Source organism: Dendrobates tinctorius, unplaced genomic scaffold (genome assembly GCF_039654945.1).
Source record: "Dendrobates tinctorius isolate UK_male_01 unplaced genomic scaffold, ASM3965494v1 ptg000041l, whole genome shotgun sequence".
Lineage (NCBI taxonomy): Eukaryota > Metazoa > Chordata > Amphibia > Anura > Dendrobatidae > Dendrobates > Dendrobates tinctorius.
The window spans coordinates 2,718,512-2,746,125 of record NW_027361709.1 but is presented as its reverse complement, the minus strand read 5'-3'; the positions used below and the strand labels follow the sequence as shown (position 1 = coordinate 2,746,125).

General features: G+C 44.1%; 1 protein-coding gene across 1 annotated transcript; it reads left to right on the top strand.

Annotated features, from left to right (window-relative positions):
• Positions 1 to 64: 64 nt before the first annotated feature.
• TMEM43 (transmembrane protein 43) lies at positions 65 to 26,454 on the top strand. Its single transcript, XM_073575003.1, has 12 exons — positions 65 to 222; positions 534 to 677; positions 1,367 to 1,501; positions 6,139 to 6,233; positions 6,752 to 6,801; positions 7,058 to 7,127; positions 7,267 to 7,337; positions 24,080 to 24,201; positions 24,344 to 24,418; positions 24,652 to 24,753; positions 24,840 to 24,957; positions 25,566 to 26,454. Exons 1-12 carry the CDS (start codon positions 211 to 213, stop codon positions 25,766 to 25,768), a joined length of 1,197 nt encoding a protein of 398 aa, XP_073431104.1. The 5' UTR covers positions 65 to 210; the 3' UTR covers positions 25,769 to 26,454.
• Positions 26,455 to 27,614: the final 1,160 nt, after the last annotated feature.

The window sequence follows — 27,614 nt, the reverse complement described above, 5'->3', positions numbered from 1 at the left end:
ATAGGGGGGTCTCTCGAGACAAAAACTACAACTCCCATGCTGCCTCGCGCGGCGGGGATTACTGAGCAGGCGCAGATGTGTTTTGGGACAGGGAGGTAACTTTGTATCAGGAGAAAGTCGCTAGCAAGAAGTGAGGGCGCTGTATCCGGGGTTCCTGACGTCTATACCGCTTCTCCATACTAGACAAGTGTCTGTCTCTCAGGGCGGAACATGGCGAAACAGGTGAGTGCTGCTGGCAGCGACAGATGGGGTGTAGTAACTCTGCTTGCCTGCTGCTATGGAACTACAAGTGCCTGATAAGGGAGAGTCTGACGGCGGGCAGGGCTTGTAGGAAACAGTTCTGCCTCTTATGTCCCCACTAGTGAGATTTCTCACAGCTGAGGGTTTGTTGCAGTTGTTTCGTGTCAGGACAATAATGCTAACAATCAAGACTAATACATTGTACCAAACCCTCAGCTGTGACAAGAGCGTCAAACAGTCCCCTCATATATTGTACTTGACGCGTCTCGTCACCTTCTGTGTGATGTTTGCAGTTTGCAGATTCCGGCAGAGAACACACAACGGTCAGAAGTGACCCGGCCCCGGGATTCCTGCAGCGCCTGAGTGACACGGCCGGAGGGATGGTGGTCGGCCTCATCGCCTTCACCCTCTCATTCTACCTGCTGTTTACTAATGAGGTGAGAATATGCCAGACACATAATATCCCGCAAACTGCAGAACAGCGAGTGCAGCTCCGGAGTATAATACAGGATGTAACTCTGGATCAGTAATGTATGTACACAGTGACTGCACCAGCAGAATAGTGAGTGCAGCTCTGGGGTATAATACAGGATGTAACTCAGGATCAGTAATGTATGTACACAGTGACTGCACCAGCAGAATAGTGAGTGCAGCTCTGGGGTATAATACAGGATGTAACTCAGGATCAGTAATGTAATGTATGTACACAGTGACTGCACCAGCAGAATAGTGAGTGCAGCTCTGGAGTATAATACAGGATGTAGCTCATGATCAGTAATGTATGTACACAGTGACTGCACCAGCAGAATAGTGAGTGCAGCTCTGGAGTATAATACAGGATGTAACTCAGGATCAGTAATGTAATGTATGTACACAGTGACTGCACCAGCAGAATAGTGAGTGCAGCTCTGGAGTATAATACAGGATGTAGCTCATGATCAGTAATGTATGTACACAGTGACGGCACCAGCAGAATAGCGAGTGCAGCTCTGGAGGATAATACACAATGTAGCTCAGGATCCGTGTCGGATGAGTAGTTGTAGATGTTTACTTTATGCTGCTGTTCGTAGATGTCTGTACGATTACATGGAATGACAGGCTATAACTACATCTGGTTATATTGCAGGGTCGGGCAGTGCAGACTGCGGCCTCTCTAGATGAGGGTCTTTCAGTTGTGGTTCCTATAGGAAACGTCCATCGGGTTGACCCTATAAACGAAGCAAAATTATTGCACTTAACTGGTCCGCTGCAGACATTGAAGGTGAGCTGATCTTTTCTTCGCTACCATATTTTTGTGCATTTACCAGCTTCTGTGCCATACAGCAGTGGTCTACAACCCGTAAGACTACAACTCCCAGCATGCTCTGACCGTGTAGGATGTGCACATATTCTTAAACAATTCTGCACAATCACAGTAATTTGTTAGCAGCATTACTATGTGCACATCGCTGCTCCGTCCATGAGCGGGTCCAGCGCTGCACAACCTGCCAAAGTCATAGGGTGTAACTTCAGCTGAGTCATCCGTAACACAGAAAGTCCTGGCGACCATCCACTTGTGGAAAACCATATTGAAGGCTGAAGCAATCCCCAATACGGGAGGTCTGCTGTACCTCTTGCCTCATTAATGCTTTTATTTCCTACACGGGACCCCAAAAGGCCACTCCCTTATTTTAATGTAAATGAAGCTTTACCTTCATATAATGAGAAGTTCTGCAACTTTCTGACACTTTTACAAAATCTCCGTTTGCAGTCAGTGAATGTGTGCTGTCATCTCTACAGACCTTATTCTCCTCACAGCTGAGGGTTTGTTTCTAGGCTAGATTAACCCCTTCACGACCCATGACGCCTACGTAGGCGTCATGAAAAGTCATGCCCAAACGACCTATGACGCCTACGTAGGCGTCATGCTATAAATAGCCCCCCTGCGGGTCGGGTGACCGGGGTCACTGAAAGGTCACCCGACCCGCACACAAAGGACACTCTACAGTTAATCCCTGGGGGCGTGGATTAGCCCCCACGTGCCTACGATCGCTTTGATTGGCTGTTAAAAGTGAAACAGCCAATCAGAGCGATTTGTAATATTTCACCAATGAAATTTGGTGAAATATTACAATCCAGCCATGGCCGATGCTGCAATAGCATCGGACATGGCTGAACACCGACCCCCGACCCCCCCCCCCCCACACACACCGACTGGCGGGGCCGATCGGCCCCCGCCACCGATGGACGGCGGCGATCGTTCGCCGCCGTCATCATCTGCTCCCCCTCCCCTGTCTATCGCTCCCTCCCACCTTCCGATCCCCCCAGGACCTCCGATCGTGCTCCCGGTGTCCCGCCGTGGCTCCCGGCGTCCGGATCATGGGCGCCGCCATCTTGCAAAATGGCGGGCGCATGCGCAGTGCGCCTGCCATTGTCCAAGATGGCGGCGCCCATGAATTTGCCGGTTGCCCGTTCATTTTTCATTTTGATCACTGTGATACACTCTCACAGTGATCAAAATGAAAAAAAAAAGTTAATACACCCCCCTTTTATCACCCCCATAGCCAGGCGCAAATAATAAAATAAAAAAAAATATTTTTTTTTTCCATTTAGGGTTCGAACTAGGGTTAGGGTTGGAATAAGGGTTACAGATAGGGTTAGGGTTAGAAATAGGGTTAGGGCTAGAATTAGGGTTAGGGTTGGAATTAGGGTTAAAATTAGGGTTAGGGTTAAAATTAGGGTTAGGGTTGGAATTAGGGTTAGGGCTAGAATTAGGGTTAGGGCTGGAATTAGGGCTCGAATTAGGGTTAGGGCTGGAATTAGGGTTAGGGGTGGGTTGGGATTAGGGTTAGTCTTGTAGTTAGGGTTAGAGTTGGGATTAGGGTTAGGGGTGTGTTGGCGTTAGGGCTGTGGTTAGGGTTATTATTAGGGTGGGATTAGGGTTAGGGGTGTGTTGGGGTTAGGGTTGGAGTTAGAATTGAGGGGTTTCCACTGTTTAGGCACATCACGGGGTCTCCGAGCGCGACATGGCGCCACGATTTATTCCAGCCAATTTTGCGTTCAAAATGTCAAACAGCACTCTCTCCATTCCGAGCCCCGACGTGTGCCCAAACAGTGGTTTACCCCCACATATGGGGTATCAGCGTCTTCAGGAAAAATTGCACAACAACTTTGGGAGTCTAATTTCTCCTGTTATCCTTGGGAAAATAAAAAATTGGGGGCTAAAAAAATGATTTTTGTGAAAAAAAATGATTTTTTTTGTTTTCACGGCTCTGAGTTATAAACTTCGGTGAAGCACTTGGGGGTTCAAAGTGCTCATCAAACATCTAGATAAGTTCCTTGGGGGGTCTAGTTTCCAAAATGGGGTCACTTGTGGGGGGTTTCCACTGTTTAGGCACATCAGGGGCTCTGCAAACGTAACATGACGCCCGCAGACCATTCCATCAAGTCGGTATTTCAAAACATCACTACTTCCCTTCTGAGCCCCGACGTGTGCCCAAACAGTGGTCCCCCCCCACATATGGGGTACCAGCGTACTCAGGACAAACTGGACAACAACTTTTGGGGTCGAATTTATCCTGTTAACCTTGTGAAAATAAAAAATTGCGGGCTACAAAATCATTTTTTGAGGAAAAAAAAAGATTATTTATTTTCACGGTTCTGCGTTATACACTTCTGTAAAGCACCTGGGGGTTCAAAGTGCTCACTATGCATCTAGATAACTTCCTTAGGGGGTCTAGTTTCCAAAATGGGGTGATATGTGGGGGAGCTCCAAAGTGTAGGCAGACAGGGCCTCTCCAAACACGACATGGTGTCCGCTAACGATTGGAGCTAATTTTCCATTCAAAAAGTCAAATGGCGCTCCTTCCCTTCTGAGCCCTGCCGTGCGCCCAAACAGTGGTTCCCTCCCACATATGGGGTGCCACCGTACTCAGGACAAACTGAACAGCAACTTTAGGGGTCCAATTTATCCTGTTACCCTTGTGAAAATAAAAAATAGCGGGCTAAAAAATCATTTTTGAGGAAAAAAAATGATTTTTTATTTTCATGGCTCTGCATTTATAAACTTCTGTGAAGCACTTGGGGGTTCAAAGTTCTCACTACACATCTAGATAAGCTCCTTGGGGGGTCTAGTTTCCAAAATGGGGTCACTTGTGGGGGGTTTCTACTGTTTAGGCACATCAGGGGCTCTGCAAACGCAACATGATGCCCGCAGAACATCCCATCAGTCTGCATTCCAAAATTGCGCTCCTTCCCTTCTGAGCTCTCCCATGCGCCCAAACAGTGGTTTCCCCTGACATATGGGGTATCGGTGTACTCAGGACAAATTACAAAACAACTTTTGTGGTCCAATTTCTCCTATTAGCCTTGTGAAAATAAAAAATAGCGGGCTAAAAAATTATTTTTGAGGAAAAAAATTATTTTTTTATTTTCACTTTTCTGCGTCATAAACTTCTGTGAAGCACTTGTGGGTTCAAAGTCCTCACCACACAACTAGAAAAGTTCCTTGGGTGGTCTAGTTTCCAAAATGGGGTCACTTGTGGGGGAGCTCTAATGTTTAGGCACACAGGGGCTCTCCAAACACGACATGGTGTCCACTAACGATTGGAGCTAATTTTCCATTCAAAAAGTCAAATGGTGCTCCTTCCCTTCGGGACCCTGCCGTGTGCCCAAACAGTGGTTTATGACCACGTATGAGGTATCTGTGCACTCAGGAGAAATTGCCCAACAAATTTTAGGATCCATTTTATCCCATTGCCCATGTGAAAATGAAAAAACTGAGGCTAAAAGAAAATTTTTGTGAAAAAAAAGTCCTTTTTTTTTTTTTATGGATCAATTTGTGAAGCACCTGGCGGTTCAAAGTGCTCACTATGCATCTAAATAAGTTCCTTGGAGAGTCTAGTTTCCAAAATAGGGTCACTTGTGGGGGAGCTCCAATGTTTAGGCGCACAGGGACTCTCCAAACGCGACATGGCAACCGCTAAATATTCCAGCATATTTTCCATTCAAAAAGTCAAATGACGCTCCTTCCCTTCTGAGCCCTGCCGTGCGCCCAAACAGTGGTTTATGACCACATATGAGGTATCGGTGTACTCAGGAGAAATTGCCCAACAAATTTTAGGATCCATTTTATCCTGTTGCCCATGTGAAAATGAAAAAATTGATGCTAAAAGAAATTTTTTATTGGAAAAATTAAAATGTTCATTTTTTCCTTCCACATTGCTTTAGTTGCTGTGAAGCACCTGAAGGGTTAATAATCTTCTTGAATATAGTTTTGAGTAGCTTGAGGGGTGCAGTTTTTAGAATGGTGTCACTTTGGGGTATTTTCTGCCATATAGACCCCTCAAAGTGACTTCAAATGTGAGGTGGTCCCTAAAAAAAATGGTTTTGTAAATTTTGTTGTAAAAATGAGAAATCGCTGGTCAACTTTTAACCCTTATAACTTCCCAACAAAAAAAAATTTTGTTTTCAAAATTGTGCTGATGTAAAGTAGACATGTGGGAAATGTTATTTATTAACTATTTTGTGTCACATAACTCTCTGGTTTAACGGAATAAAAATTAAAAATGTGAAAATTGAGAAATTTTCAAAATTTTCGCCAAATTTCCGTTTTTTTCACAAATAAATGAAAACATTATTGACCTAAGTTTACCACTAACATGAAGCCAAATATGTCATGAAAAAACAATCTCAGAATCGCTAGGATCCGTTGAAGCGTTCCTGAGTTATTACCTCATAAAGGGACACTGGTCAATATTGCCAAAAATGGCCAGGTCATTAAGGTCAAAATAGGCTGGGTCATGAAGGGGTTAACCTCTGAGACTGATACATTTTATTTGCACTGATACATTGCACCAAACACATAAATTTGGTGGTTTTAGTGACATTATACTAATTCTTGTCGTACTTTTTATGCAGCCGCTATTTGACCCGAACTATGGGGTGTCCATGCACTGTGTGCAGCTGAAGCGCCAGGTGGAGATGTATCAGTGGGTGGAGTATGAAGAATCGAAGTAAGAATTGTCTTTAGCATGAACCTGTTCCCTTCTGGGAAAGCTGGGTACTGTGCACATGACGGTTCCCGTGGGTATAGTCACACAGCTTTCCTTGCATTCTGAGTGGCAGATCTGCCTGGCTAAGCACTGGCCCATTTCATAATTGGACAGATTTAGTGTTCTGAGTGGTGGGAAAGCTGAGTGATGGCAACAATGGCAGCCATATAGCTTATCATCCTACTTTTCAGAAGCAGATAAACTACCAAAATACAAGGAAATGTCCTCCTGGCTGTGCGCCAGCTGTAGCTGCTTAGATGCCTCGTGCAAACAGTCTCCCTTTACCCTGCAGCGCTGCCTTTGCATGTCTCTGTGTCCGGACTATATGGGATTTACAGAGGCTGACGTGGCATCTGTTTAAAGGGTTATTACATTTGCAATCTGTCGTTTCTCCATTTGCTGCACAGTCGAATGCACTTTATCACTCTGTTATCAGCCAAAAGTCACATTTAGCCACTGTGTCTTTCCTTGTTCTGCAGGGAGTATGAAGAAGGTGGAGAGAAGAAGACGGAGACTAGATACACGTATAGTGAGTACACCCCTTCTGCACCCTGAAGCATAACTTTACTATTATTTTACTTATCCTCGAGTCACACCCAGAGCTGCATTCAAAAGTCTGCAGGTGTAAATATATGATACGGTACCTACTGAGCACTAACTGTCCTCTGAGCTCCCGCAATGCACTTCTCTATTGTAGCTGGAAGACCGTAGAATTGTTAGAGCTGCTTTGGATGTGAATGGAGTATAATAATCTATAAACAGAACATTTCCATTGTTTTTCCCAGACACTGAATGGAGGTCAGAGGTTGTCAGCAGCCGCCATTTTGACAGAGAAATTGCGCATCAGAACCCTAGGTGAGCGCTCACACCTGTAAATCGACACAGCGGCTCCCGCTACTGGCGAATAGCACAATTACAATGCCTGCTGCTGCACTTCCCTTATCTATATGTTATCTGTGGATATAATCTTTTCTTTTTTTTTTTTTTTTTACAGCGCCATGGCAGTAGAGTCGTACACAGCCGTGGCCGCAGATGTACAGGTTGGAAATTACTATTTATCTAAAGGTAAGGGATGTCATATTCTTCCACCATGAATTAATAAAAAAGAAGAAATGCCAGCTTACCCGGTTGGTTCAAAAGACAAGCTGCTATACTGTATAGGCTCTCAGCAACGGATAAATGACAGGAGCTCTTGCCACCAATAAATGCGAAAAGGAGATGAATCCAGCGAGCCAAGTTTGAAGTACATAAAAAATCTTGTTCTTTATTTCAAACGTAGATTAAAAATATTATCCATAGCAGCATATTATAAGAATAGGCAGAGATAGGAAAAATTGCTGCTGTAAAGCGCACGGCAAGACGCGTTTCGGCTAGACCTTTATCATTGCCATAATACACATTGCTATTTTTCTGGGATATAAGAAGGAAAAGATCCTAAGCTAGGAGGTGCTATAGTTGATTAAGCGTTAATAGATCACACTTGTGGGCATCCACCTATAAGATTAACTATTTAAAAACAAGTGTTAACCCTAACAAAAGCTAATACGCTAGCAGTAATTTTTCCATATATTTTACAAATATTTTGCGATACATGATATAACAGAATATATGTATAGAGATTTTATTCTCATGTTATCCTCCACAATACTTCCATAATATAATTTTTACTCAAAAAAATATATATTTATGAACTTAAGACAGAGCAGGTTATAATTATTAACATAAGAATCATGATTTTAGGATTTTTAATAAATTCTAATTAAATCTTGTCTATTGTTTAAGCCAATTGGCATCCTAGTTTCCAAAGTAAAAATCCAAGCAGATTCTCTGTTAAGTAGTTTACGCTTTCTATCGCCCCCTCTGGTAGACCGTGTTACTAACTCTATTGCTTTAAACCTGAAGCTATCAAAATTGCCAGAATGATAATGTGAAAAATGCCTGGAGACCGCTGATGGATTGAAGCTGGAGGGGTTAATAGCATCAGAAATGTGTCTTCTGATTCTTTTCCTCAGTTTTCCCGTTGTACAACCTATATACTGTTTACAACATGATGTACAGTCAATCAAATATACTACATAGGTGGAATTACAGTTCAAAAAACTATTAATAGGATATTCTTTGTTACTATGGAATGAGGAGAATGTGTTGATTTTATGAGCATATTGACAACAAGTACATCTCTTATTTCCACATTTAAAAAACCCCTTTAATTTCAGCCGGGTGTCACTGGTTTCCAGCGAGGAATTCAAATACAGACTGGGCGATAGTTTATCCTGCAGAGTGGGGGCTTTTTTTGCTACATAAGTAATTTGGTTTTCTGCAATAATTTGTTTTAGTTTTGGATCCTGGCTTAACACTGGAATATATTTCTTTATAATAGAAACTATGTTGTTATACTGAAGACTATATGGAGTAGAGAAAATTTTTTTTTTTTTATTATTTGGAAATTGTGATTTTTTTTTTTTGTTGTTTTTTTATTTGTTATTAAATCCTTTCTATCAATATCCTTGACTATTTTGGTTGCTCTCTGTAACATCCAATTTGGATATCCTCTATTTTTTAGTCTCATATTAACTAATTCCTGTGCATTTTTATATGTTTTTGGATCAGTTGAATTTCGTTTGTACCTTATGAGCTCTCCTATGGGGATGTTTTTTATCACATGTTGAGGATGGCAAGAATCAGCTGCCAGTAATGTGTTTTTGGCAGTGCTTTTGCGGTAGGGGCTAATAAAGATTTTTTTGTTGTCATTTTCATCTAGACCTGCTGTTAATGTGACATCTAGAAAATTCACTGAATTTTTATTCCAAAAATGTGTAAAGCCTAAATTGAAATCATTCACATTGATGCTGTTTATAAAACTGGAGGCTTCCTCCTGTGTTCCTTTCCATATAATGACTAGGTCATCTATATAACGCCGTCCACACCAGGCTTTTAGAAAAAAGGTTGGAGTCAGCATATAGGACCAATTCCTCCCATCTGGCCATAACTAGATTTGCCAGAGACGGGGAGAACTTGGCCCCCATGCTGACTCCAGTCTTCTGCAGAAAAAATCTGCTATTAAAAGAAAAATAGTTGTGACTGAGTAAAAACCTTACAGCCATTACCAAAAAATCCTTGATTTCTATAGCATAATTACTAAATGTTTCTAGGTGATAAATTAAGGAATCTATGGCCACCCCATGAGGGATCGATGGATATAATGAAACCACATCACTTGTAATCCAGGAGTAATGATCCTCCCATACAAAGTTTTCCATCATGGTAACTAAAGCTTTGGTATCTCTGATGTAACTAGGGATTTCTTTCACCAGAGGCTGTAAGTAATGATCCACCCATTCTCCTAATCTCTCTCCCAAAGATCCAATACCTGCCACTATAGGACGTAGTGGAGGTGGAAATAAATCCTTATGGACCTTAGGGAGGGAATGGTAAATAGGAACAATTGGACAGGTGACATGTAAATAGTCAAATAACCTCTGTGTTATAGCCCCATTGAATAAGCCCTCTAGCAATGCTTTAAGCTCCCCATTAAATTCAATAGTAGGATCATAGAATATTTCTTGATAGGCATGAGAATTCTCAAGGTCTAATAAATTCAACCTTTCATACAATCCTGCATTAAGAATAACTACTCCTCCCCCTTTGTCAGCCTCACGTACTAACAGATCTTTATTACTAATTAAATCCTTTAAAGCCATTCTTTCTTTTGTAGATAAATTATTTCTATTTATAGGGTCATTTCTAATTTCTTTATCCAGCTCTATAAGTTCACTTTCCACCAGCTCCTGGAAAGAATCCAGGACTGGTGGTCGTGACTTCAGGGGATAAAATTGAGGATTTTTTGTATGAAAGGTTGAATTCAGATCTATATAACTATCTGTGCTTTCACATTGTAGTTTTTTTGCAGACAAAAGTGTTTTTTGTTCTTCATAGGATAACATGATATCTTCATCTATAATAGGCATATCATCATATAACTTAGTAACATTATCATCAGAAAAATGACATTTAATAGTAAAATTGCGTGCCAATTTGATAACATCTAACAAGGTTTTATATAAATCAAAGTTATACGTCGGACAATAGCCTAGTCCTCTAGATAACAGGGAAATTTGATCTTCCGTTAGTATATAACTAGAGAGGTTCCATATAGGAACCTCTAATACCTCCGATTTTTGTTCCTTTGCGGATTTCTTCTTGCTGGCACTATGGTGTTTCCGCCCACCTCTTTTCCTCCATTTTTTGAAACCTTTGTAGAATAAAAAGTCCTTTGTTGTATTCCATCAATAGAAGTGAATAAAGATGAAGAATCACAAGTGTCCTCTGTAGAATTGTATGAAGAGGAATCTGAACTTTTATTCCCATCGGAGAAAGTCACTTTGTTTCTATTCTGTGTATACAGATTTTTCTTTAATGTAGGGCGTGGATAAGATTGCCAATTATAGACTTTATTTTCTTTGTAGTCTTTCAGATCTCTTTCAAACTTTCTTTTCTTAATATCTGTAATAGAATTTTCCAATTTAACCAAGTTTGATTTCATTTTGTCTTGTAATTTTTGAAAGTCCACATGTTGTGAAAATTTAGCCAGATCGCTTTTAAGATCTTTGATATCTGTCTGTATGGAAGCTAGGTGAACTTCCTCCTCCTTGATAATCAGTTGAATAAGCTTCAAGGAACATGTGCTGAGAATGTCCTCCCATTTTCTCTGGAATTCCTCACTAAAATGAGCTGTAGCTTTTTTCCGTAATCTTAGTCCGCGGGGAATCATCTCCTTTTCAAGATATACATTTAGAGAGTTATGATTCCACCAAGTTTTTATTTTCTTGCTCATTTTATATTCCAGATTTTTTATAATGGTGGACAATTCATCAGGAAGTTGCACCCTGTTCACATTACTGGCTTTAAAGATCTGTGCAGATCTGTCTAGTCTATTGGCATAATCATCCACATCCAAAATTATCTGTTCTGTATTCATGTTAGAGTTCAATCATTAAAATCTGGATCATTACTCACAGCCTCTGGTGAAAGAAATCCCTAGTTACATCAGAGATACCAAAGCTTTAGTTACCATGATGGAAAACTTTGTATGGGAGGATCAATACTCCTGGATTACAAGTGATGTGGTTTCATTATATCCATCGATCCCTCATGGGGTGGCCATAGATTCCTTAATTTATCACCTAGAAACATTTAGTAATTATGCTATAGAAATCAAGGATTTTTTGGTAATGGCAGTAAGGTTTTTACTCAGTCACAACTATTTTTCTTTTAATAGCAGATTTTTTCTGCAGAAGACTGGAGTCAGCATGGGGGCCAAGTTCTCCCCGTCTCTGGCAAATCTAGTTATGGCCAGATGGGAGGAATTGGTCCTATATGCTGACTCCAACCTTTTTTTTAAAAGCCTGGTGTGGACAGGGCGTTATATAGATGACTTAGTCATTATATGGAAAGGAACACAGGAGGAAGCCTCCAGTTTTATAAACAGCATCAATGTGAATGATTTCAATTTAGCCTTTACGTATTTTTGGAATAAAAACTCAGTGAATTTTCTAGATGTCACATTAACAGCAGGTCTAGATGAAAATGACAACAAAAAAATCTTTATTAGCCCCTACCGCAAAAGCACTGTCAAAAACACATTACTGGCAGCTGATTCTTGCCATCCTCAACATGTGATAAAAAACATCCCCATAGGAGAGCTCATAAGGTACAAACGAAATTCGACTGATCCAAAAACATATAAAAATGCACAGGAATTAGTTAATATGAGACTAAAAAATAGAGGATATCCAAATTGGATGTTACAGAGAGCAACCAAAATAGTCAAGGATATTGATAGAAAGGATTTAATAACAAATAAAAAAACAACAAAAAAAATCACAATTTCCAAATAATAAAAAAAATTTTTTTCTCTACTCCATATAGTCTTCAGTATAACAACATAGTTTCTATTATAAAGAAATATATTCCAGTGTTAAGCCAGGATCCAAAACTAAAACAAATTATTGCAGAAAACCAAATTACTTATGTAGCAAAAAAAGCCCCCACTCTGCAGGATAAACTATCGCCCAGTCTGTATTTGAATTCCTCGCTGGAAACCAGTGACACCCGGCTGAAATTAAAGGGGTTTTTTAAATGTGGAAATAAGAGATGTACTTGTTGTCAATATGCTCATAAAATCAACACATTCTCCTCATTCCATAGTAACAAAGAATATCCTATTAATAGTTTTTTGAACTGTAATTCCACCTATGTAGTATATTTGATTGACTGTACATCATGTTGTAAACAGTATATAGGTTGTACAACGGGAAAACTGAGGAAAAGAATTAGAAGACACATTTCTGATGCTATTAACCCCTCCAGCTTCAATCCATCAGCGGTCTCCAGGCATTTTTCACATTATCATTCTGGCAATTTTGATAGCTTCAGGTTTAAAGCAATAGAGTTAGTAACACGGTCTACCAGAGGGGGCGATAGAAAGCGTAAACTACTTAACAGAGAATCTGCTTGGATTTTTACTTTGGAAACTAGGATGCCAATTGGCTTAAACAATAGACAAGATTTAATTAGAATTTATTAAAAATCCTAAAATCATGATTCTTATGTTAATAATTATAACCTGCTCTGTCTTAAGTTCATAAATATATATATTTTTTTGAGTAAAAATTGTATTATGGAAGTATTGTGGAGGATAACATGAGAATAAAATCTCTGTATATATATTCTGTTATATCATGTATCGCAAAATATTTGTAAAATATATGGAAAAATTACTGCTAGCGTATTAGCTTTTGTTAGGGTTAACACTTGTTTTTAAATAGTTAATCTTATAGGTGGATGCCCACAAGTGTGATCTATTAACGCTTAATCAACTATAGTACCTCCTATCTTAGGACCTTTTCCTTCTTATATCCCAGAAAAATAGCAATGTGTATTATGGCAATGATAAAGGTTTAGCCGAAACGCGTCTTGCCGTGCGCTTTACTGCAGTAATTTTTCCTATCTCTGCCTATTCTTATAATATGCTGCTATGGATAATATTTTTAATCTACGTTTGAAATAAAGAACAAGATTTTTTTTATGTACTTCAAACTTGGCTCGCTGGATTCATCTCCTTTTCACCATGAATTAATGCTTCACTTACTCAGTAGGAATGGACTGTAGAGAAAAGCAGAATGAGCGTTGACATTATGCCTGTTGTTTCATAGTGACATATCAAAGTTTTAGTCAGAGCAAGTCCAGCTGCTAAGACCCCCATTGATTGCTAAAATGAAGGGGCCGAGGCACTCAGCGATCGGCTGATCTGAAGCGGGTTGTAGAAAGTAAGACAGCGAAGGCGTCTGCTCCTTTATAGCAGCAATTTATGGGGGTCTCAGTACCAGGATGCCCACTAATCGATGCTTCTGACATAATTATTATTATTATTTATTTCTATAGCACCATTGATTCCATGGTGCTGTACATGACAAGGGGTTACATACAAATTACAGATATCACTTACAGTAAACAAACTAACAATGACAGACTGATACAGAGGGGAGAGAGGACCCTGCCCTTTTGGGCTTACATGCTACAGGATGGTGGGGAAGGAGACAGTAGGTTGGTGGGTTGCAGCAGTTCCGGTGTTGGTTGAGGTGATATCACCGGTAGTGGTGAGAGAGAAGGAGGTAGCGGGGTCATTGCAGGCTGTAGGCTTTCTTGAAGAGGTGGGTTTTCAGGTTCCGTCTGAAGGATCCGAGTGTGGTTGATAGTCGGACTTGTTGGGGCAAAGAATTCCAGAGGATGGGGGCTACTCGGGAGAAGTCTTGGAGGCGGTTGAGTGAGGAGCGAATAAGTGTGGAGGAGAGGAGATCTTGGGAGGACCGGAGATTACGTGAGGGAAGGTATCGGGAGATTAGTTCAGAGACATATGGAGGAGACAGGTTATAGATGGCCTTGTAGGTCAGTATTAGTAATTTGAACTGGATACGCTGAGGGAAAGGGAGCCAGTGAAGAGATCTGCAGAGGGGAGAAGCGGAGGAGTAGCGAGGAGAGAGATGAATTAGTCGGGCGGCAGAGTTGAGGATGGACTGGAGAGGTGCGATGCTGTTAGCAGGGAGGCCACAGAAAAGGATGTTGCAGTAGTCGAGGCGGGAGATGATGAAGGCATGCACAAGCATTTTAGTAGGTTGAGGAAAGGACGGATTCTGGAAATATTTTTGAGCTGGAGGCGACAGGAGGTATAAAGAGCTTGGATGTGCGGTTTGAAGGACAGGGCAGAGTCAAAGGTTACTCCGAGGCAGCGGACTTCCGGTACTGGGGAAAGTGTGATGTCATTAATTGTTATAGCTAGGTCGGGTAAGGAAGATCTGTGAGATGGAGGAAAGATGATGAGTTCAGATTTGTCTACATTGAGTTTGAGGAAGCGAGAGGAGAAGAAGGAGGATATGGCTGATAGACACTCTGGGATTCTGGACAGCAGAGAGGTGACGTCTGGGCCAGAGAGGTAGATCTGAGTGTCATCAGCATAAAGGTGGTAGTGGAATCCTTGGGACTTTGAGTTGCCCCAGTCCAAGTGTATAGGTTGAGAAGAGTAGTGGTCCTAAAACAGAGCCTTGGGGGACTCCAACAGAGAGAGGGTGGGATGAGGGGGTGGTGTGGGAGTGGGAGACGCTGAATGTGCGGTTGTAAAGGTATGAGGAGATCCAGGATAGGGCGAGGCCTTTGATGCTGAAGGAGGAGAGGATCTGTAGTAGGAGGCAGTGGTCAACTGTGTCGAATGCAGAGGACAGGTCTAGAAGCAGGAGTATAGAGTATTGTCCATTTGATTTGGCTGTAAGTAGGTCGTTAGTAATTTTGGTCAGGGCTGTCTCAGTGGAGTGATGGGGGCGGAAACCAGATTGTAGATTGTTAAAGAGCAAGTTAGATGATCGGTGGGAGGAAAGTTCAGCGTGGACGTGCTGTTCCAGGAGTTTGGAAGCATCGATATTGGGCGATAGCTGGGCATAGCGGTTGGGTCGAGGGTTGGCTTTTTAAGGATAGGTGTGATTGTGGCATGTTTGAAAGTAAAAGGGAAGGTACCGGACGTTAGTGATAGGTTGAAGAGGTGGGTTAGGGATGGGATAAGTGTGGTAGTGAGGTTGGAGAGGAGGTGGGATGGGATGGGGTCGAGTGCACAGGTTGTGAGGTGCGATTTGGAGAAGAGACTATTAAGCTCCCCTTCAGTGATGTTGAAGAGTGAGGTCATGGGGTTTGGGCATTGGTCTGGTACACAAATATACATACAGTCATATGTAAAAGTTTGGGCACCCCTATTAATGTTAACCTTTTTTCTTTATAACAATTTTGGTTTTTGCAACAGGTATTTCAGTTTCATATATCTAATAACTGATGGACTCAGTTATATTTCTGGATCCAAATGAGGTTTATTGTACTAACAGAAAATGTGCAATCTGCATTTAAACAAAATTTGACCGGTGCAAAAGTATGGGCACCCTTATCATTTTCTTGATTTGAACACTACTAACTACTTTTTACTGACTTCCTGAAGCACTAAATTGGTTTTGTAACCTCATTGAGCTTTGAACTTCATAGCCAGGTGTATCAAATCATGAGAAAAGGTATTTAAGGTGGCCACTTGCAAGTAGTTCTCCTATTTGCTTCTCCTATGAAGAGTGGCATCATGGGCTCCTCAAAACAACTCTCAAATGATCTGAAAACAAAGATTATTCAACATAGCTTTTCAGGGGATGGATACAAAAAGTTGTCTCAGAGATTTAACCAGTCAGTTTCCACTGTGAGGAACATAGTAAGGAAATGGAAGAACACAGGTACAGTTCTTGTTAAGCCCAGAAGTGGCAGGCCAAGAAAAATACCAGAAAGGCAGAGAAGAAGAATGGTGAGAACAGTCAAGGACAATCCACAGACCACCTCCAAAGACCTGCAGCATCATCTTGCTGCAGATGGTGTCACTGTGCATCGGTCAACAATACAGCGCACTTTGCACAAGGAGAAGCTGTATGGGAGAGTGATGCGAAAGAAGCCGTTTCTGCAAGCACGCCACAAACAGAGTCGCCTGAGGTCTGCAAAAGCACATTGGGACAAGCCAGTTACATTTTGGAAGAAGGTCCTGTGGACTGATGAAACAAAGATTGAGTTGTTTGGTCATACAAAAAAGCGTTATGCATGCGCTGTATTGTTGACCGATGCACAGTGACACCATCTGCAGCAAGATGACGCTGCAGGTCTTTGGAGGTGGTCTGTGGATTGTCCTTGACTGTTCTCACCATTCTTCTCTGCCTTTCTGATATTTTTCTTGGCCTGCCACTTCTGGGCTTAACAAGAACTGTACCTGTGTTCTTCCATTTCCTTACTATGTTCCTCACAGTGGAAACTGACTGGTTAAATCTCTGAGACAACTTTTTGTATCCTTCCCCTGAAAAGCTATGTTGAATAATCTTTGTTTTCAAATCATTTGGGAGTTGTTTTGAGGAGCCCATGATGCCACTCTTCATAGGAGAATCAAATAGGAGAACTACTTGCAAGTGGCCACTTTAAAAAACTTTTCTCATGATTTGATACACCTGGCTATGAAGCTCAAAGCTCAATGAGGTTACAAAACCAATTTAGTTCTTCAGGAAGTCAGTAAAAAGTAGTTAGGAGTGTTCAAATCAAGAAAATGATAAGGGTGCCCATACTTTTGCACCTGTCAAATTTTGTTTAAATGCAGATTGCACATTTTCTGTTAGCACAATAAACCTCATTTGAATCCAGAAATATAACTGAGTCCATCAGTTATTAGATATATGAAACTGAAATACCTGTTGCAAAAACCAAAATTGTTATAAAGAAAAAAGGTTAACATTAATAGGGGTGCCCAAACTTTTACATATGACTGTATGTACACTTTTACAAGTTTGGATGGCATGTCCTTTTAATTATACATGATGTCGATGCTGTTGAGGACTTTTAAATTGGTTGTCGAAAATCGAGCTCTGAAATGTCACGTTGGTATCATTCTATTCCTGGTTTATTGGACAGTCGGAGATTACAATTTGCCGCCACTGCGCCATTGTAATAAGACATAACAGAGCCACGTTCTCTGGATTGTTGGGGACCCAGTGATTCGATCTGAAACATATCACATATCCTGAGTAGGGAAAACCCCTGTAAGGGGCGATAGATCTATCTTATGTTCATTTTGTTTATCGTAATCTATTGCTTCCTCTTTCAGGATGTGGAGTGACTGATTATTCTTTGGTGGAAAATCCAGAAAAATGTTTGCTGCTTATTTATTTAGTAATTGCCTTTCAGATTCTTCGCCTCATGTTTTCAAATTGGGGAAAAACAAGTAACCTTGCAGATTAAAGTTCTGCAGAATATGTTGGCACAATAGAAATACAAATTATTATTATTATTATTACTTCTTTTTAAAAATTTTCCACTTTCTCAGGAATGAAGGTATTTTTAATTCTATAGTTTACTGCTCGTTGCCCAGGTTACTGGCCACCGACAGACTGAAGAGGTGGCCGTTAACCTGGGCATTCTCCCTCACCCATGACAGCACCACGGAGAGAGGGGGTCCGCCCATCAAGGACAGGAACCTACAGACAAAAGAGCGGCACCTCTCCTCCGCCCCCAGTTGGGTTCCTGTCCTTGACGGGTGAACCACGGCAGCAGGAGCGCAGCACTTACCGGGGTGAAGATCCGGGACCGTCCCGTCCGCGGTCAGACAGCGGGGAGGCCCCTGTCGCGGCGGGGTCGGTTGCCGAAGCCGCCACCGCTGCAGCTGAGGGGCTGTCCAGGGTGAGCGGGCGGGGAGGACCGGGCCGCCGCTCCGGGAGGAGTAGGGGCCGGGGGACGCCGGTATAGGGGCAGCGCCGGGTACAGAGGTGTACCAAGATGGCGCTGCCCCGGAAATAGAAGGAGGAACTTCCTGGTCCCCGCGGTCGGCGCATGCGCAGTGCGCACTCCCCGGGGAGGCAGCGGTGCAGGCCGGGAAAACAGGTGACGCCAGGGAGGCCTATTCGAATTTGGAACGCTGAAGCAGCCTCAGGGCTGGAAGCGTTCAGGCGTGATGGATAGCGACCAGCATGAGGAGCTACAGCAGCCTAAGCACCAGCACCGCCAAAAGGATAAAGACGGACGGGAGAGCCGGTTCAGTAGTCACTCCACGCAGCAATCAACTGCAAGGAGCAAGTCACCTGCCGTGGATCGCCCAGTGAGGGATTTGGATCCACTTCCAGAACCGGTACCTGCAACCGCGCATGGGGGGTAAGTGGATCTTCGTGAATGTTCCCCATTGTAATAGACTTCTTTCCCTTATCAGGGAAAGAAGAGAGAAAAAACCAAGAACAGGGAATGCCCCACCTGTAGGAAGCCATTACCAACGCCCTGGGAGAAAAAATTATGTGACTCCTGTATACAGGAGGTCCTCGGCGGTGAAACCCTGGATCATGCCGCAGACCTAAGGGCGGTAATCCACGCAGAAATTCAGAGTGCCCTTTCATCCAAAAAACGGGAAAGGAAGGAAGGGGGACGTGGTAATAGAGTACCAATCAGAGAGCTTATCGTCAGGGGAAGTCACCTCCCATACTGTAAACACCGACTTGTCATCCTCCGAAGAGGAGACGGAAGGTCGTCATTGTTTCCCCCTGGACGAAGTGGATGCCTTAGTAAAAGCGGTAAGATCCACTATGGGGGTGGAAGACCCCCGGACTGATAGATCAGTCCAGGACATTATGTTCGGAGGACTGGGTCAAAAGAAACGGAGGGTATTTCCGTTAAATAAGAACGTCCAAGGCCTCATAGATAAAGAATGGGAAAAACCGGATAGGAAAAACTCTACGGTTACTTCCATCAAAAGAAAGTACCCATTTGATGAGGAGGCATCCACATCGTGGGATAAAGCCCCCAAACTAGACGTGGCGGGCAAGAAGGTTTGCGCTCCCCTTTGAAGATATGGGTACCCTGAAAGACCCATTAGATAAAAAAGCGGATACCCTACTTAAGGGCACCTGGGAATCAGCAGGGGGAAACATCAGGCCGGCGGTAGCGGCAACCTGTACCTCCAGAGCTCTTATGGTATGGATAGACCAATTGGAGAGACAGATAAGGGAAGGGGTTCCCAGAGATAAAATTCTGGAATCCATGCCAATGATAAGAGGGGCGGCAGCCTTCCTGGCCGACTCTTCGGCTGATTCGATAAGATTGTCATCCAAAACGGCAGCCTTGTCGAATGCAGCTAGAAGAGCTTTGTGGTTAAAATGTTGGCCTGGGGATCTCCAGACAAAAATGAAGTTATGCGCCATTCCCTGTGAAGGAAAATTCCTCTTCGGGGAAACTTTGGATGACATCCTCGAAAAGGCAGGCGACAAAAAGAAAGGCTTCCCAAACCTAGGACCAGTGAGCGCCACGGGCTTTAAACGGTCCTTTCGGAACAAAAAGTTCTTTCAGAGGAGACCCCCGAGAGACCAAAAATGGGAAGACAGAAGAAGGGACAGGGGGTTCATCTTCGGTAACTCGTCCTGGGATAAAAAACCCGCCAAGTGACTGTGGGCCCAGGGTGGGAGGGAGACTAAGTTTTTTCCTCCCAGCCTGGGAGAAAATATCCAACAATCCCTGGCTGATAAATCTTATAAGATCAGGATTAAGGATAAGCTTTTATTCTCTCCCGCCGCAAAAATATATAATTACCCCGATAAGGTCGTCAAAAAACGAACAAGACGCCCTCGAAAAGGAGGTCCTGAGTATGTTGGACAAAAAAGTCCTACAGGAGGTTCCCCCACAGGAGAGAGGCAGGGGGTTCTACTCGCCTCTCTTCCTAGTAACCAAACCAGACGGCACCTTCCGCACCATCATAAATTTAAAAAGACTGAATTGCTATATCAAGAACGAAAAATTCAAGATGGAGTCGATCAAATCGACCATCAAAATTCTCTTTCCGCAATGCTTTATGGTGGTCTTAGACCTCAGCGATGCCTACTACCATGTCCCCATTCACAAAGAGTCCAGGCAATACCTCAGGCTAGCGGTCTCGATAGCAGGAGAAATAAGAGAATTCCAATACAGGGCCCTGCCATTTGGGATCTCAGTGGCTCCACGGGTCTTTACGAAATTGGTGGCAGAGATGATGGCTCACATAAGAGAACAGGATGTTCTGATAGTGCCATATTTGGACGACTTTTTAATAGCGAGCAACTTAGGCCAGAAATGCACAGAACAGAGGGACAGAGTGATGAGCACTCTAAAAAACCTCGGGTGGCTTCTGAACCTGAAAAAGTCAAGGCTGGAACCAAGGAGAGTCCAGGAGTTCCTAGGCATGACACTGGATTCAAACATCCAAGTGTGTTACTTGTCAAATCACAAAAGGGACAGAATCATTCATATGGTACAAAAAGCGAGGCAAAACCCTTCTATGACACTAAGACAAGCAATGTCTCTGTTAGGGTCCCTCTCTGCATGCTTGCCGGCGGTCCAGTGGGCACAAATACACATGAGGGATCTGCAGTGGGATGTCCTGACCAACCAGTGGGCTTTAGGAGACCACTTGGAACATCATATTACGCTAGATTCAAAAACTATTCATTCCCTAGCCTGGTGGGAGGACAAAAACAACTTGTCCAAAGGGATTCCCTGGGAGGCCAAGATCACACATGTAATTACCACCGACGCCAGTCCTGTGGGATGGGGAGCACACATGGGCATCAGTGTGGCTCAAGGAGGATGGAGAGGTCAAGAACTAAAAGCCTCCTCGAATCAAAAAGAACTGCTATCAGTAAATTATGCCTTGAGTCACTTTTTGCCAGCATTAAAGGGCCATCATGTCCGGATATTCTCGGACAACCGAGTAACAGTGGCCTATATAAACCACCAGGGGGGAACCAGGTCCAGAACGCTAATGGAGGCATCCTCCGAGATATTCAGGTTAGCCGAGGAAAACTTACTGTCCCTATCGGCGCTACACATACGGGGAGTAGAGAACCAGACAGCAGACTTTCTGAGCCATACCCAACTACATCAAGGGGAGTAGGCTCTAAATCAGTCCGTTTTTCAGAAGATTGTGGAAATGTGGGGAACCCCAGACATAGACTTATTTGCAGACCACAAAATCAAAAAAGTGGAAGCATTCTGTTCTCTAAATCCCAAAGGGAATCCTCGGACCCTGGACGCATTTATGCTCCCATGGACACGGGGACTACTGTATGCCTTCCCACCGACCATTCTCCTCCCGGCGGTGATAAGGAAAGTCAGGGAAGAGGGGGCTCGGGTAATACTTATAGCCCCTTTCTGGCCAAAAAGAACATGGTTTTCATGGCTCAGAATAATGTCAGTAACCGACCCCTGGGTTCTACCAGATCTCCCCGACCTTCTATTGCAGGGTCCTGTGCTACACCCCCAAGCAGTGAACCTCCATTTAACAGCATGGAATTTGAAAGGTCACTGCTGAGGGGGAAAGGATTTTCAGAAAATCTAATTTCCACGTTGCAAAAAAGTAGAAAACCAATTACAACCAGAGCCTATGGTAGAACCTGGAGGAAATTCCTATCCAGTTCGGGGGCAAAGGTTCAGGATGGAATACAAATAGATAAAATCCTGGAATTCCTCCAAAGGGGGTTAGAACAGGGACTAGCGACTAACACACTGAGGGTACAGGTAGCGGCCCTAGGCGCCCTCTATAATGAGGAGGTGGCGAGCGACCCTTGGGTATCATGGTTTATGAGGGCCGCAGCCAGGTCTAGACCAATAACTAACCAGAAAGTACCATCATGGGATCTGAACTTAGTGTTGTCAGCCCTAACAGGACCCCCATTCGAGCCTATCCAGTCAGCTCCACTAAAGACCCTATCATTAAAAACGATACTGCTAGTGGCCCTAACATCTGCTCGCAGAGTGAGTGACATTCAAGCCTTATCGGCATTACCCCCATTCATTAAAATTATGGAGGATAGAATTATATTGAAACCTGACCCTGCATATTTGCCTAAGGTAGCAACACACTTCCATAGATCACAGGAGGTAGTCCTTCCTTCCTTCCTTCTGCCCAAACCCTACGAATAGAGGAGAGGAGAAATTTCACACATTAGATGTGAAGAGGTGCTTAGTGCACTACCTAGAGGCCACCAAGGGATGTAGGAAGGAAGGATCTCTCTTTGTGTGTTTCCAGGGACCTCGGAAGGGGCTCGGGGCGTCCAAAATTACCCTGGCAAGATGGATAAGGGATGCGATTGCCCTGGCATACTCATGCAGTGGGAATACCATCCCGGAGGGTCTAAAAGCCCACTCTACGAGAGCAATGGCGACCTCATGGGCAGAGAGATCAGAGGTATCAATAGAGCAGATCTGTAAGGCGGCCACCTGGTCAACACCTTCTACCTTTTTCAAACACTATCGCCTAGATCTAGCCTCTGCGTCTGACCTTCGGGAGAAGGGTCCTTCAGGCGGTGGTCCCTCCCTAAGCTACCAATCTCTGAAATTCTCTCCGTGGTGCTGTCATGGGTGAGGGAGAATAGCTTAGTTACTCACCGATAACGGTGTTTCTCGGAACCCATGACAGCACCCGCTTAATTCCCCCCCCATTATTCACGTGTGCGGTGAGCACGATTTAATGTGTGTAGAGTGTGTTCTTAGACATGAGGCTTCTCTATAAGTATACAAATTATAATGTTATGTATATACTTTTGTTGTTAACTAACCGGGAGACCCTCTGATGCTCTGTAACCAACTGGGGGCGGAGGAGAGGTGCCGCTCTTTTGTCTGTAGGTTCCTGTCCTTAATGGGCGGACCCCCCCTCTCTCCGTGGTGCTGTCATGGGTTCCGAGAAACACCGTCATCGGTGAGTAACTAAGCTATTCTCTTTCCAATACAGATTGTAATCAGTGCTCTGAAGAGACTCTGGATCTAACGATTCTCAGTACCCTATACTCCTCCGATGCTGCAGAAAGCTGTCTATGCCCCTAGCATGAAAGAGTGCACAATTAAAACCTGTAATGCAACCATTCCGGTGGTTAGAACGTTCAACCATCAGGAGTGCACCGTCCCTGGCAAGCAGGAGGCAGGGGAGGAGTGCACCGTCCCTGGCAAGCAGGAGACAGGGGAGGAGTGCACCGTCCCTGGCAAGCAGGAGACAGGGGAGGAGTGCACCGTCCCTGGCAAGCAGGAGGCAGGGGTGGAGTGCACCATCCCTGGCAAGCAGGAGGCAGGGGTGGAGTGCACCATCCCTGGCAAGCAGGAGGCAGGGGAGGAGTGCACCATCCCTGGCAAGCAGGAGGCAGGGGAGGAGTGCACCATCCCTGGCAAGCAGGAGGCAGGGGAGGAGTGCACCATCCCTGGCAAGCAGGAGGCAGGGGAGGAGTGCACCATCCCTCGCAAGCAGGGGAGGAGTGCACCATCCCTGGCAAGCAGTAGAGGAGTGCACTGTCCCTGGCAAGCAGGAGGCAGGGGAGGAGTACACATCCCTGACAAACAGGAGACAGGGGGAAGAGTGCACCATCCCTGGCAAGCTGGAGGCAGGGAGGAGTGCACCATTTGCACCATTCCTGGCAAGCTGGAGGCAGGGAGAGGAGTGCACCATTTGCACCATTCCTGGCAAGCTGGAGGCAGGGAAGGAGTGCACCGTCCCTGGCAAGCTGGAGGCAAGTGAGGCGTGCACTCTTAAAGAATATGAAACAAACCCTTTAAAATGGAAAGGGTCCCCACAACCTGGATTTATTGTCATGGTTGTCGCTCTGCTATCCTATGACTCTTGTGTGTGGCCCCCGATCTGTGTATCCCTCTTCCTTTTTGCTCTGGTTCCTCTTCTGATTTCTGCACTTTTCCTTCAGGGCTGATTAATAAGATCGACAAATTTAAGCAGCTGAGTCTGTCCCAGATCAGGACGCCGCATGCTGATGTCACCACTGAAGGCAATTACTTCTATGAAAGTGCCAATCCCAAAAACCCAGAGGTGAGTGGAGCATTAGTATCTATTACCTTGACATCTGATAATCTGGCATTGTGGATTAATGAATACTCCAGACCATGAGATGTGCGAGTACCTAAATGTGCCCAACTCTCGATATGAGGGTCACATTGAATTTCTGTTTCAGGTGGGGGATTTGCGCATTTCTTTTTGGTACGCCGGAGTTTCAATGGGAGGCCCAACGTTTGGATCAGTCGATACGGTAATTTAATATGAAGAATTGTTAATGATGGGAATTCAACTTATTAAATGACTCGAAAGGCGAGGCATTATGTGCCTCCTGATATATAATGGGGTACTAAGAAGTCTTTTTGAGTCCACAGTATTTCTGTATTTTTATTCGGTGAGTAGCTCAGCATGGCAGGAGCATTCACTTAAAGGGGAAGTCCACCCCATCGCTTGGAGCCCATATAACGTACTGTTATTTTCTGCCAGGTGAGCATCGTAGCACGGCAGCGAGGGGGAGAACTTGTGTCTTACAAGACGAAATCTGGAGACCCCCTGGAGCTTCTGTATCTGGGGAGCCATACGGCTGAGGTCAGTCTGCTGCCTGAGGTAGGGCGTAGGCGTCTCCCCATCCCTCACGTCGTACCTTTACTTAGGAGATGCCGTATATCTTGTAGGAAATGTTCCTTGCAGAGCATCAGAGCAACATCATGAAGACGTGGGCCCTGCGTGCCGCCGGGTGGCTGATGATGTTCCTAGGTGTCAGTTTGATGACGAAGATCATCCACACGCTAGGTGAGCCATGAATTCTCCAGGAGCGAGCATAGATAATGGGGGGCAATACAGTAATGAGATCCTCTCACTACAGTCAGTTGTAGCCATGTACTGGCGCTTTTTGCAGAGTCTCCAGCTCAGCTGCACAGTCTGTTGGAGTTTGAGGTAGTCGGAAAGCCACCTCCTGCTTCATCAGAGGTTTAGGCTGCTATTCTGACCCTCTACTTTACACTTCTGCTTCGGTGTAGTGGGGTAGCTTTTCAATCCATCTCCTTCCTTGCTTTACACTGCAGCTCTGCTTATTTAGTTTGACTGCTCTATTTAAAAGGTTACTCTGGCTCCACTGACTGCCTCAGGAGAGCGGGGCTAATAAAGTCATGTCTACAGCTAGCTGTCCAGATGTGTGCTCCACAGGTACACAAGACTTACCAATGGAGCATGTGACCTTGTCAGTAGACGGCACAGGCCCTAATCTCCTCCAGATATGGAAGTGACCAGAGCGGAATACCCGTGGGGATTATGGAAGTCTGTGCTGAAAAAAATAGGATCATAATTTAAGGAGGGAGTCTAGAAGCTTGAATGGTGTTTTCTTCCTTTGGGTTAATCACTTCCCATTGCTCCCATTACAGTCGACTGGTTTCCTATTGTTCGTGATCTCGTCAATCTGGGTCTCAAGCTGTTTGCCCTGTGCATCTCCACGTCCCTCTCGCTGCTGACCATCGCCTCCGGCTGGTTGTTCTATCGCCCGCTGATGGCACTGCTGCTGAGCGCCGCCGCCATTGGCATTATTCTCCTCGCCCGGACCCGTGTGCCCACCAAGAAATACCAGTAGGGCCATTTCCCTACTTGAGTTGTGGTAGTGACAAGGTTACAAAGCTCCGGCCCTCGGGGTCATCGATGCAATAATGTCATCAATGTTACTTTTTGGATTCTTTGATAATGTTTTTATATATTGTATTGGATTACACATCAGGTGTTGTTCTCTGGTCACATCTAGAGAAGCGTGTAGAACGTTTCTTGGGTACAGCTCGGTCTCTGTCTCCCCCTCATGCGGACCTGACCTATTCCAAGACGTGAATGCAGCTTTGGATGTGATTGGAGTGTGACATGATGCATGTAATGCAGAGTTACTCCACATTGTGTATATGATGTATTGGTCCTGCCCGTGTTACATGGCACCTGCCATCTGTGAAATACAGAATCCAGGTGTCACCAAAGAGACTCACTATTTTTGTACTGTATTGAGCAGGAGAAGAGTTAAATCTGTGGCTGAAGGAAAATAAATGTTTACGACAGTCAGTGGTACATGGAGCTGACACTGAAGCCTCTGCCTTCTGTGGTACTACAAGTCTCAGCAGGAACATTAACATATATTGGCAACATCCAGCCAGCGCTTCTGTAATGACAATCCTGCTCTCCATGTTCCAGTCTCTGTAGAGACCGAGCAAAGTTACTGAGGATTTTCCATTTGTGCACTGAAAAGTTCTGCGACTTTGTAATAAAACTTTCAATTTCTCACCACGGTCAACATCTCTGCTTGCGGTCAGTAAATGACAAGAGATAGTGAAAACCAGTCCTGATATCGTGCCTCGAGTAGATTATAGTTCACTTTTGTACAAGCCAGAAGCTTTTACCCTCTATGATCGATGTTTTCAATCACTCATGGCAAGCAGAGATCTTAAATAAGAACGTACGACACAAGTTACTGGCGTTTTATGCAATGAATAAAGGGAATTTCTGACTTCATAAAATAAAGCGCTATACAGTTTGTGAATTAAACGTTTCCAAGATCTCTGCTTGTAGTCAATGAATGGGAAACGTCATGACTTTGCTCCAGGGCCTGAGAATGTGCTCTGGTGCACAGGTAAGAACTCCGATAAATGTACAGCAGCAACCTCTGCTCCTGGCAGATAAGCTTGGAAGAACTATTGAAGTGATGAGTTTCCATTCCCTGATTATAAGCAGATCTCTTTGGCATGGCTGCAGCTGAACACAAAGCTGTGACCATCTCGCCTGCGATGCTGGCACCTTCATACATGAAATGCTATCTTCACTTATTCTCCCTGGATCTGTCTTGTCTCTGGCTGCAGTGAGAGCGCCACATTGACACCGCTGCAGCTCAAACAACAGCGACAATGCTGCACTCAGGAAGGTTGAGTATAGTAAAGAAAAAACTGTGCTGTACTTATCACTCTGGACCACAAGATTTGGTGAAAGCGGACAACCCTTTTAAGCAACTGACTTAGGATGTTTCCATGCTCTTTAGGAGTGAATGTGGATCTACCTAGTGAGAAACTACCCCGTACATTCCTGGTGTGCCACTCCTCCGCTTTGCCATTAATGACATGTCCTTGGTAAATGGTTATCCATATCAGATCCGTGGAGTCAGACACCGCAGACCCCCATTGAGTAGCTGTTTTGCAGGTCCTTTGGGAGCCGGATGTACGGAGCTGGAGCAGCACGGATCTGAGCACTGTAGTGCCTGCTCCCATTTACCGAATCTCAGATAACATTAATTTCAATAGGAGCTGATCTGCAGTACCTGAGAATGGCCACTACACAATGTGGCGCTGTGCTGACCCAGCTCTGAATATCCAAGTTATGGACAATCCCTTTGCGAACTGTCATTTTACAGATTAGGTCATGTGACTGCCATAAGAAATACCCTCTCTGCACAG